This window comes from Callospermophilus lateralis, chromosome 3 (assembly GCF_048772815.1).
Source record: "Callospermophilus lateralis isolate mCalLat2 chromosome 3, mCalLat2.hap1, whole genome shotgun sequence".
In the NCBI taxonomy this organism is placed as follows: Eukaryota; Metazoa; Chordata; class Mammalia; order Rodentia; family Sciuridae; genus Callospermophilus; species Callospermophilus lateralis.
Genome location: NC_135307.1, coordinates 97,362,279 through 97,375,123, shown reverse-complemented (window position 1 = coordinate 97,375,123; position 12,845 = coordinate 97,362,279). Strand labels below are relative to the sequence as shown.

The window sequence follows — 12,845 nt, the reverse complement described above, 5'->3', positions numbered from 1 at the left end:
GTAATTCCCATGGTAAGCACAAAGAGAATAATCTATAAAAGATGCCCAAAACAAAATGAAAAGGGAATGAAAGCACATCACCGAAAAAAAAAAAAAAAAAAGAAAGAAAAGAAAAATCAAACACAAAGTAAGGTGGCAAGAGTAAAAGTGGACAAAATAACTATTAGACGTAGAAAACAACATAACAATAGTAAGTCTTTCCCTATCGATAACTACTTTAAATATAAATGGATTAAAATTCCTAATTAAATGACAAAGTGGCTAAATAAACTTTAAAAAATCTATATGCTATCTAAAGGGAATAATTTTAAATACAAGGACATGCATAGGCTGAAGGTGAAAAGGATGGAAAGTTATTCCATGCAAATAGTAGCCAAGAGAGCCAGGTGGCTATCAAAAACTCTGACAAGGCATAAAGCAGGACACTGTATAAGAACAGAGAAGAAGGGGCTGGGGATATGGCTCAAGCGGTAACGTGCTCGCCTGGCATGCACAGGGCACTGGGTTCAATCCTCAGCACCACATAAAATAAAATATAAAGATGTTGTGTCCACCGAAACTGAAAAATAAATATTAAAAAAATTCTCTCTCTCTCTCTCCTCTCTTCAAAAAAAAGAATAGATTAGAAGAAGAAAAAAAAAAACAGAAATAAACTCTATCATGGTCAAATAATTGCCAACAAAGATGCCAAGGTTACATAATGGAGAAAGGATATCTTCAATAAATGTTGGATATCCACATGCAGAAGAATGAAGTTGGACCTTAACTTTGCATTGTATACAAAAATCAACTCAAAACAAAAATCTAAACCTAAAATTATACAACATAGAAAGTTTCACCACACTGAATTTGGCAGTGATTTCTTGGATATGACACCAAAAGCACAGGCAACAAAAGCAAAAATGTGACACTGCATCAAATTTAGCTTCTGTGCAGCAAAGAAAACAAAGTGAAACAAAATGAAAAGGTGGTCTACAAATGGGAGCAAATATTTGCAAACCACAATACCTCATAAGAGGTTAATACCTTGAATGAAGAACTCCTACAGCTAAACTATACCACTTAAAAATAAGCAAAGAACTTGAAAAGACATTTCTCCAGAGATGACAGATAGCCAAAAAGCATACAAGAATATGTATATTTAATCATTATGGAAATGCAAATCAAAAATCCGAGAGCATCCCATATCCTTTATGACAGTCATTACCCCCTCCACCCGCCCATGTCCCTCCAAAAAGGCTGGGTGCAGTGGCACACACCTGTAATCCCAGTGGCTTAGGAGGCTGAGGCAGGAAGACCACAAGTTTGAGGCCAACCTTGGCAACTTAGCAAAACCCTGCCTCAAAATTAATAAAAGAGATAGGGACTTGGTTCAGTGGTAAAGTACTCCTGGGTTCAATCCCCAGTACCAAAAGAAAAAAAGTTGGCAAGGATATGAAAAAATTGAAACCCTTTGTTGGTGGTATTGTAAACTGTTGCAGTCACTATGGGAAAAAAATATAGCAGCTTCTCAAAATAAGAGCTATCATATGGCACAGCAATCCCAATTCTGGCTATATATTCAGGAATTAAAAACAGGAAGATAAAAATGTATCTGTACACCAAATATATTTACAGGTTTCTCTACATAGTTCACACCTTCCACACCTATTCCATATAAATGTTCAAATATATAAAGCTTTATTTCATCTTAATGTGTGAAGTTAATGTAAGATTTTTGTGTGAAGACAAAAATGACTTTACTTTTCAGCCTTTAGACTAATAATTTAAAGCCACAATTCAAGATACTAAGGAATGGAACTGAAGTCTGGTAGTAATTTTCCATCTAACAGATAATTTTCATCACCTAAAGAGTGAAACAGGAGCCATTTTTGCTGGCCATGTTTTATTTGTCCTTTTTCTTCAAACAGGATAGCCAAAGATACAGACAGTATTCAGTAAAATAAAATAGATGAAACAAATTCTAAGAGACTGCGATGCCACATGCTACATTTAACCTAATTTTATTCATGCTTGCCTTGGGATGGGGAATAGATCATTCGGTAAAAACATACAGTAAAAACAAAAAATGTCTTATCATGTACAACTTTAAAACTACAATAATGATGTACCTTAATTACTTCCATGCACACAAGTCTAACATTACAGTATTTTTAAAAAATAAACACAATTAAGACTTCTAGGAGCATTTTATAATAAAGTAATTCCTAATTTTTCTTTGTAGATAGATCAAGCACCTCCAAAATACAAATTCCTATACACAGTGAGTACTTTACTTAAAATGAACACTTAAGTAAATTAAGTACGTGGACAGCCTTAGGATAAGCTGATATTATATATTCAGCTAGGTAGGCAACAAACCATAGTGCCAAATGGAAAAAGTGTAGTTGCAAATAAAGTTTTAAAACTAAGTTAATTTTATAATTAAATACAGAAAATATACTGATTTGCTAAAATAAATAAGATGTGATGTATTAACACTTCACTATAAAGAATGAATACCAGAACATTTATAAACAATGAGTCTTAATAGTTTACTACAATAAACGCTGGCTAAATAGAAGTGCATATTGTGAAGCACTATGGGTGGTATATGTTTTGCCACATACTTTTGTTACCTTGAGGTAGATAACACATGTGTACCAAATTCGGCATTCATTTTCAGTTGCTGCTGGTATCATGTGTTTTAAGAAATGTGTACAGTATGAAAAACTGGAAAATACTAATGAATGAAAAATGTTTTAGGAAAAAAATAGATATTTTCATGCAATTATGTACAGTCTCACTGTGTAAATTTCAAGGCAAGATTTTTGTTTCCTGTAAAACAGATCATTGTTCTATGAGAGAATGTTTTTTACTTGTCTTAGTGCATTTCTTTTGTCTCCTCCTGCATTGCATTATTTTGCTCTATTCTTTTTTGTGTGCAAATGACATGCCAGTTAAAATGAAAACTATCTCATGTAGAAAAAAATTCTGGATTTTAAAAACCAAGAACTAATAAAAATCCTTACTAAATGACACCATCTGATTCAAGTAAAAAATGACTTAAACACTAGTAATAAAAAAAAAGACAAACACATTTCATGAAGAATACAAAAAGAAATGTCTGCTGAGTGTTTTAGTTCAGATGTTTCAGAATGCTGCTGTATGTTTTATGAGGAATTTGAGGGGAAGATTTCATAGCAGAAGGTGTTAACGTGGCCTGGATTGACTTAAGTGGTGACCCCACTGGACTATGAAACTGTGGGATGCCTATGGATTCAAGCTGCTTGTTAAAAAGGAACTCCCCACTGTTGTTCAGAAATCCTTCCTCATTTCCTCTCTCCCCAAGTTTCCCATCCTCTACTGGCTCAGTTTCTAGCATTTCAGTATCTTCTTTCCTGCTAAAGAACTTGTCCAAGTAACTGGTATAAGTGTTTTCCTTCTCAACCTGTTCATCCTTCCTGACCTCACAACAAAACTGATTGATGAGAAAACATTCCTCCCTACCACTCACAAACTGGCTATCCCAAGAAGATTGGTACAAGGCTTCTAATTGAGCCAAATTTGCCATTCCTTTTTCCTGTTTTTCTCGGCTTACTGACTTTGATATCAAACTTTTCAACTCTAGTTGGGACACTGAGCTATTCAAGTCATTTAATTTATCAACAACATCAGTAGGCTCATGTTGTGAACTAAGTTGAATAGTTCCTGCAATAAAGGAATCAAAATCAAATCCCTGATTCTTTTCCCTTTCTTTTTCAGCCAGTTGCTGTGATGCTTCCTCTAGCGCTATCTGGGCTTTAACCAATCCATTCCTTTCACATTTTGACTTGCCCTTCTTATCAGATTTTTCTTTGCTTTGTTCTTTCCAATTGGAAAGATCTATAATAAGTTTGGGTTCATAATAATGATTAACTTCACTCTCTCTCCAAACTAAATTATCTAAATATGATGATGACCTTGTTTTGTAGTTACAAGTATGGCTGCACTCTAGATCACAATATTTGTTTTCATGATGATCTGGGTACTGCCAACAAGGCTCAGTGGAGTAACTGGTATCAAAAGCAGGATCCTCCAGATACTTTTCTCGATCTCCATCCAAATATTTTCGAGGATCAACCTGTACTTCTTCTTCATCAGTGACATCAGACAGAGCTCGTGGGTCAAGCTGAACTTCATCAATATCGAAGTTGTTATGTATAGGCCAATCATGCTCTGAAAACTGACAATCATGGTACCTGAAAATAATACACTGGGGTTATTCCATGTATGATATCATTTTCAAATTCACTGAGTGTCTCTTATGTGAAAGCACTATGCTAGGTCTACAAGGTGATAACAGTCGTGAGCCTTCTCTGCCTCACTAGAACTTACAATAATCTTTCTTTTTGGCACCACAAAATTTAACTCAAGGGCATTTAACCACTGAGCCACAGCCACAGCCCTTTTTATTTTTTATTTTGAGACAGGGTCTTACAAGGCTTATAGCCTTGCTAAGTTGCTGAGGCTAGATTTAAAACTACAATCCTCCTGCCTCAGTTTCCTGAGCAGTTGGGATTATAGGCGTGTGCCACCATACCCAGTTTTTGTCAAATGGTCAAATAACAAGATAGGTAAACCAGGCATAGTGGTACATGCCCATAATCCCAACAGCTTGGGAGGCTTAGGCAGGAGGATTCCGAGTTCAAGGCTGGCCTCAGCAACTTAGTGGTAAGAAGAGTAGAAATTTTTATCTGTAGAAAAACTATCTCAAAAAAAAAAAAAAAGGGCTGGGGATGTGGCTCAGTAATTAAGCGCCACTGGGTTCAGTACAAAAAAAGGGCGGGGGTGTACAGGTAAGATCTATTACCTCACAAAATACTAGGAGATGATATTTGATAACTACAATGGGATCTTTTAATTTCCATGAAGAATTGAGGTTCTACTCTTAAATAAGACCAAATATCATTACTCCTCTTTTTAAAATTTTTAAAGTTGTTCTAATTAGTTATACATGAAAGTAGAATGCATTTTGACACAATGTATACAAGTAGAGCACAGCTTCTCATTCCTCTGGCTGTATATGGTGCAGTCATACCAGTAGTGTAATCAGACATGTATACTGGGTAATAACGTTCGTCTCATTTCTCCCTTTTTACCTATTCTTTTATCCATACAACTGCAGATACATTTATCTAGGTGGCTGGCCTATCTATAGTTTAATTCCACATGTTTCAAACGAATATTTTATGGCCACAAAATGAAGATATCTAATCTCAGGTACCTTACAAATTTTCATTCTGGTAATTAAGACAGACTAGAAGTGAAGGTTTACTGGAGACCAACAACCTGAATTAAAAAGAAATCTACATATGTTACACAATGTGATATTCTCTTACTGATACATCATACCAGTCTTGGGATGGAGGTATATGTTTAATGGCGAAGTGCAACCATTAGGCAAGGCTCTGGGTTCCATCCCCAGCGGAAAAAAATCAAAAGATTTTAAAATCTGTGAGTTTATGGTTCAGATTTCCAGATTTCACATTTAAAAGACTTTAAGGAATGCAAATTATAAAGACATTCAAAACAGCCTTCATTATCTATTTCCTAGCCAATAAATATTAAATATTTAAATTACCTAAAGGCTATTTAAAGATATTAGTAAGTTGAGCAAGAAACCCAAAAGTGCCATTACTAAAAATCTTAACTTTTTCATTGTCTTATCATATATAATTTAAATACTTTGGTTCACTGTTTTTCTACTTAAAAATCAATTTACCTTTCCCAGTTATAAATGTGACTGTGAGTTTCATCCATAAGCAAAATATCATCAACTTCATCTTCAATGTGAAAAGGATGGCTTGAAATTGGCTCATCCATTGGAAAAGAATATATACTCATATAAGGATGAGAGAGTGCTTCCTCTGCTGTCAATCGATCCATGGGGCTAAATGTCAAAATTTGTTCCAGGAAATCCAGTGCTGCAGTGTAAGAAGAGTAGAAATTTTATCTGTAGAAAAACTGAAAATGTTGGTCTCATTCAATAAAAATGACTAGTTGAATGACTATTTTACCACTTCTTACTACACAATAGGAACAAAACATCTTAACTGTACTTAAGAGGTCTGCCAACTGATAAAGGGAAAAGAATAGACTATACAACTAAAGGTAAGTTAATATTTGTCAGAGAAATAAAATTACCTGACTGATTAAAAAGAAAGGCCATTTCTTCCATCAACATGGTAAATATTTGAAATGTACTCTGATCTTATTATGGCCACACACTAATACTCTATGAAATTGCTGTTTTTGTCAAATGGTCAAATAACAGCAATTTAATATGGTTTAACCTAATACCTAGGTCTTATTCCCACAGCTCTTCAACTCACTAGCTTAACTGAATTACTAGCTGTGTAGTGCTAGATAAGCTACTTAAACTTACTAAACTCTAATTTCATCAAGTATAAAAATTTAAGGCATAGTGTCTGATCTTAATAAAAGCCTTTCTCCCTTCCCCTTCCTTCACTAACTTAGCTGCTGCTGTTTACCTTAATCACACTCTAGCACAGTTCACACATTACACTTTATCATTTTAGAATTCTGGAGGGACTAACCATACACCAAATTCTTCCTATTAACTAGTCTGTCAGGCCTTCCTATGTCTTTACCTAGCTTCAGGCTGTCCCTATACCACCCACACACTATTGTGTATTATCATTCATCTTCAACCCTGGATCATTTCTACCATCTTCTTTCTCTCCTCTAGCAGCCATATAATAGTGATGAAAACTAGATGCAATATCACATCTAGCTCAATACAAATTCATACTGTGAAATTTCAATTTAACACTTGCTCTTTTGAACAAATCTCTTTTTTTTTAAGAGAGAGGAGAGAGAGAAAAATTTTTAATATTTACTTTTCAGTTTTCAGTGGACACAACATCTTTATTTTATTTTTATGTGGTGCTGAGGATCGAACCCAGTGCTCTGTGCATGCCAGGTGAACATGTTACTGCTTGAGCTACATCCCCAGCCCCTTGAACAAATTTTTATGTTCTAATTCTACTATGATCCTGAACATATAAACCCAATTCATATTTATCTCAATTCCTATCTAATCACTATGGTCTCTTAAATGTCCTTTTGTTTTTTGTTTTGGTACCCAGGATTGAACCCAAGGGCTCTGAGCCACCTCCACAGCCCTTTTTTTAAAAATATATTTTATTTAAAGACAGGGTGTCACTCGGTTACTTAGGGCCTTAAGTTGCTGAGGCTGGCTTTGAACTCACAATCCTCCTACCTCAGCTTCCCAAGCCACTGGGATTACAGGCGTGCACTACCACACCCAGCTTCACATGTCCTCTTATCCTCACTTTCTATTTCAAAGGGAAAGAAAGTCCCTTTAAAACTAACACCTGTACTCTAGAAGAACCTATTCTTTTTTTTTTTTTTAACTTAGGGGCACCTAGCCACTAAACCACATCATCAGCCCTATTCTGTATTTTATTTAGAGACAGTCTCACTGAGTTGCTTAGCACCTCACTTTTGCTGAGGGTGGTTTTTGAACTCTAATCCTCTTGCCTCAGCCTCCGAGACTTTGGGATTACAGGGGGCACTTCGGGCTAAAGGGACCCAGCTTCTCATTAACATAAATAGCTGACATGCTTATAGCTGTTTATTTTATAACACTTCACTCAATTCTACCATCAGTCCAATAAGGGCCCAAAAGAAGAAACCTAAGGCTCATTGCTACTCAAGCACCTCAGGGGATAAGTTCTGAGGGTCTTTCTTGTGTTCCCTGCTATTTCTCCCTACTCTTCTCATTTTCCCTTATCTAGAAAGTCATTTCAAAATGCATTAATGGTTCTGCTGCAAGAGAATCCATCTCGTTCTGAGGCCATGGGTCCCCAAAAAGAGAAACTGGGAGGCAAAGAGTTATAGATGGTGATCCAGCACAATCACATTCTTTAAGTAAAGGGGGGTATATTTAACTACATAAGGAAAACATTCTATAAAGTCCCTAGCATCTGGGAACTATAGGTGGCAGGTGGAAAGAGGGAGCAATAAGAAAGAAAAACTAGCCAAGTAGGCTTAACTAGAAATACAGAACATTTCCATCAGAATAGAAAGTTCTATTGGACAGCACTGCTCCAGAGAAAACCAGTAAATTTGCTACAATGGTATTAGTATGCTAAGATATAGAAATACTTAGCATGAGAAGGAAAAGAAGTAAAAAAGAGGGTATTCACTTGAAGATATTAAGAGTGGAGTTCCTAGTAGTCTTATATGAATACTTATATTCATATGTATTTAATCCTGTTTATTTATATATTTAATCCTACTTCTGTAGATTATAAACAGTGCAGGGAGAGAACATGTATTTTTAACAAATACCCCTTGCCTCTGAATGTCCTCTTTCCAAAAACAGAACTTCAATGTTACTCATGAAGAAAACAGCCGTAGAGCAATAAATCTTTAGTCTCAGGAATGTTACCCACTCTGCACTGCACCCACTGAATGCAAACACAGTTTTGCCATATGTGAACATCAATGGTTAATTCAATGAACCCATTATCAGCATCAGACAAACATTCAGCTTGGTTCAAAGCTGACACAATCTCCACCCTAATAAGGGTAGAGAAAAGAAAGATTCAAGAGCATTATTAAGATTAAGAATGCTTCAAGAGCAATGTCCTCTTTCAGTAAGATCCAGCAACAGTGACAATGAAGAAGCCTCAGCTACTTAGCAAGGCTCTAAGCAACTCAACAAGACCCTGTCTCTAAATTAAAAAAAAAAACTAAAAGGGCTGGGGATGTGGCTCAGTGGTTAAGTACCCCTGGGTTCAATCCCCAATCCCCAGTACCAAAAAAAAAAAAAAAAAAAAAAAAAAGAAGAAAGAAAGAAACAGTGACAATGACTCTGAAGCAGATCCAGGTTACCTGAGAAATGTCTCTCAAGCTGGCTGAGTAGAATCACAACTGTACAAAATTTTAAAAATAGATATCCTCCCTATTTCCCATCCCCAACTCTGAATTCCAATTTAAGCCTGCATTTTAAAGATGGCTCCATAGATGACTGAGGCTTAGTCAAATGTTACATGACTGCCATTTAGTTACAAACAGGGATATCATGATAGTGGCTACAAAGTTAGGTGCAACCAGCAACAGAATTTGACTTGAGAGACTTTAAAACTGGTTAGAAATTAAAAAATGCTAAAATTTAATCAGTACCTTTAAGTAAGCTTCTTATTTGGGCATCTATAAGTTCCTAGTACATTTGAGAAAAAAAGACATTGCCTGTATTTTCAAAATACTTGTTATTTTAAACACTTTAATAATCATTACCTTGAACCACATATAATTGATGAGAGAGGGTGACAGGAAAAATAGATATAAAATAAAGAGAAAGCTTAATGGGTTTAGGAAACTTCCTAACTTTTTTAAAAATATTTTTTAGATGCTGATGGACCTTTATTTTATTCATTTATTTATGTGTGGTGTTTAGAATCAAATCCAGTGACTCACACATGTGAGGCAAGAGCTCTACCACTGAGGCACAACTCTAGCCCCTATTCCTATTTTGATGAGAAAACAATACACTTCTGACACTGATACATTTCAGGTGTGTGTGTGTGTATGTGTGTGTGTGTGTTTTCAAGGTCCTGAGGATTGAACCCAGGGTATGCTGGGCAAGGGGTCTACCCCTGAGTTCAAGCCCTTACAAAATAATTCTTAAAGATATCAGACAATTTTTAAAAAAATATTTATTTTTAGTTATAGTTGGACACAATACCTTTATTTTATTTATTTTTATGTGGTGCTGAGGATCGGACCCAGGCCTCATACGGGCTAGGCGAGCACTCTATCACTGTACCATAACCCCAGCCCCCAAATCAGACAATTTTTAAGAAAAATATTTTTCCTGTCTCATGTTTTTAAGAAAATGTTACCTTATTACAAAAGTTAAAGACTTGTATCTTATTTACATCAACTCCATTTTGAGACATAAAATTGTTTTAGTGGTCAATGAAGTTGTGATTCTCTCCAAGTTTCTACTATTTTCAAGTTTGCACAATCTCTTGCATTTGGCATCTAACACTCCTAACACCAATCCAAACTCGTACATATTTTGCTCAAGTTTTGCTCTTTCCTCCCATCTCTGCCTTCCTCTGTCTCAATTTTTACATCTAAATGACACTTATACCCATACTTATCATATAACCCTCAGAGAACTCAACTCTCACTTAACAAAAGCCGATGATTCAATATACTCACATACAGCAGGAAATCAGGGTAAGCTGAAAGAATAAATGGTGTTAGAACCAAGAGAGAAGGGTGTATTTTTTTGACCCTGGAAAATTATTCAGTAGGAAGAAACACATCTTAGCCTAAGGGTAATGTCAAAAAGGGGGAAGTAAGAATTGAAGGTTTTGGTATGTAAGTGTCAACAGACTATTCAAGAGAAACCTGTATACCCAAAGAGCTTCCCTACACAGATCATATTTACACACACACACACACAGGCATTAACTCTGAAGTCATAATACCTTCTCGACTAATTCCTGGAAGCAGCTGAGTTAAAGGTTTGTGTGGCTCAGTCATATCATTTCTAATGTAAACTGGAATTACACTGAGAAGCTCCTGACGATCTTCCTCATGTACAACAGGAATAGATTCTAAAATCAGTTGCATCTGTTCAAGTTCATGTGCACCTGAGGGTAAAAAACACCAAATATAACAAATACATTGTTCTGTGTTTATTTGGCAATAAACATAAACATTGTAATGACCAGTAGGGCAGGGGGACAGTTTCAAATGGATCATTAATTAGCAGATTTCACCATTCTGAATATCACTTAGTCTACTTAGCCTATTTATTTCAATTTCTGCCTACTGATATATTTAGCTTTAGCTGTTCTCTTTCCACAAGGAGCTGACTCTTGAAAGTCTGGCCTCATACTAAGATTATCAAAATCAAACAAGTGGGGGAAAAAAGCAATGAATTAGGATTCCAGAAACTTGGACTCTAATCTTAGCTGTACTACTAATTAACGGTTTTACTCTGGAGACAATACTTAGTAGCTCTAGGATTTGATTTCATCATCAACAAAAGAGAAGGAAGGTTGGACTAGATTTATGCAACAAGTAGCTTTGTATTTATGTTTAGGCTCAGTTAGCATTTCTAATCAGAACCATTATTAATAGACTAAAAGGGAAATAAAGGCTAAATGGGTGACTAAGAAAAAAATCTATCTGTATTTCCACTATTAGAAATTCATTCAAATTTTTAGTTCCTACTACCTACAGAGCACTAAGGAATTCAGCTGTACAACAAAGTCCCTGTTTTCATGGAGTTAACAATCTAGTGGATAAAGATGGATAATCTGTAAACGCTACATAAAATGATGATAATGAACCCAACAAAGAAAAGTAGAGTAATGTCCCTGTGGGGAGGAGGGTTGTTAATTTATAAAGGATTAAGGAAGTGAGGGAATTCACTCACTTTCATAAGGAGGAAGATGGAGAAAGGCTCAGAGAAAAAAGTGGGTTTAATGTGTCCCAGAAACAATTAGAAAAGTATAGATGGGACCAATAGTAGGAGATGAAGTCAGAGTGGTATCAGAATATAAAGGGTTTGTATAAAGGGTTTGCTTTACCCTACAGTTTAAGCAGAAAGACATGATCTGACTTGTGTTTTAAAAGGACTAGTCTAGTTAGTAAGTGGTAACTGGCCTACAAATAGTAAATACTGGAACAGGGAAAAAAAATATTAAAAAAAAAAAAAAAAAAGGTCAGTAAGGAAAAGGAAGAATCAACAGAGTGGTACACAGAAAGACAAGTGAAAAAAAAATTTAAAGAAAAAGGGTAAGATTGTGACAAATGCTGGAGATGGATAAAATGAGAATTGAGCCAGGTGTGATGGCACACAACTGTATTCCCACCGACTTGACAGGATGAGGCAGGAGGATCTCAAGTTTGAGACCAGTCTCAGCAACTTGTTGAGGCCCCGTCTCAAAAGCAAAAAAAAAAAAATTGACCTAGGATTTAGCATTATAAGTATCACCGGTGACCCTGATAAGCAGTTTTGGTACAGGATAAAACCTGACTAGAGAGGGTTCCAGGCAAAATAAAGAAAGGAATTAAAGATAGCAGAATATACCAGGGTTTTTTAGATTTACTTTGAAAAAAAGTATGTGTAAGTTGTTGAGGAGGATGTGGGTTTAGGGGGGAGAGAATTTTTTTCTTTTGTACTAGGGACTGAACCCAGGGGCACTTTACCCCTGAGCTGCATCCCTAGTTGTTTTTTTTTTTTTTTTTTTTTATTCTGAGACAAGATCTTACAGAGCTGCTGGGAAGAAAGGTGTGTGCCACCATGCCTGGCTAGAGATTTTTTAACATTGTAAACATACTAATAGTTGAATACTGATTAAAAAGGGTCCAGTAGGAGGATGAAATGAAGGTGCAACAGAATAATAATTAATAATAATAATAATAATAATAATAATAATGCTAGAGTATTGAAATGCTGGCCTAGAATCAGAAGAGAAAACATCTACTGCCCAAGTAGAGGGATTGGCTCTGAACAAGACCACAGATGGACACTGACAATGTACACATAAAACAAATGCACAGAAAAACGAGACTGATTCTTCCCATATGTTTAAAAAAAATAGATTTAAATCAATGTTGCTATTCCTTTGCAGCATATACCTGGTAACTACTCAGATCTCTCTCCATGCTACTTTTATTGAACAGTTAATCTAATATCAATAGGGAACTATAAGCTAGAGCTTTCATTTTATGATTACTCTTATATTACCTTAGGGTTTTTTAAAGTCCAGTTCTTTTTACTGCTATACTTGAATGATGTCTGAATGTGT

General features: G+C 35.6%; 1 protein-coding gene across 4 annotated transcripts in view; it reads right to left on the bottom strand.

Annotated features, from left to right (window-relative positions):
* Positions 1–12,845, bottom strand: part of Mapk6 (mitogen-activated protein kinase 6) — a 57,182-nt gene that overhangs the window by 21,332 nt on the left and 23,005 nt on the right. For 3 of the 4 annotated variants that reach the window (XM_076850793.1, XM_076850791.1, XM_076850792.1), the window contains exons 4-6: positions 10,512–10,676; positions 5,744–5,945; positions 1,869–4,220 (exon numbers count right to left, since the gene is read on the bottom strand). The exons of the other annotated variant lie outside the window; for it this stretch is intronic. In XM_076850793.1, the coding sequence (XP_076706908.1) occupies positions 3,119–4,220; positions 5,744–5,945; positions 10,512–10,676 (1,469 nt within the window). In that variant the 3' untranslated portion in view covers positions 1,869–3,118. Of the gene's footprint in view, positions 1–1,868; positions 4,221–5,743; positions 5,946–10,511; positions 10,677–12,845 lie in introns of those variants that run through there. 4 annotated transcript variants of the gene reach the window in all.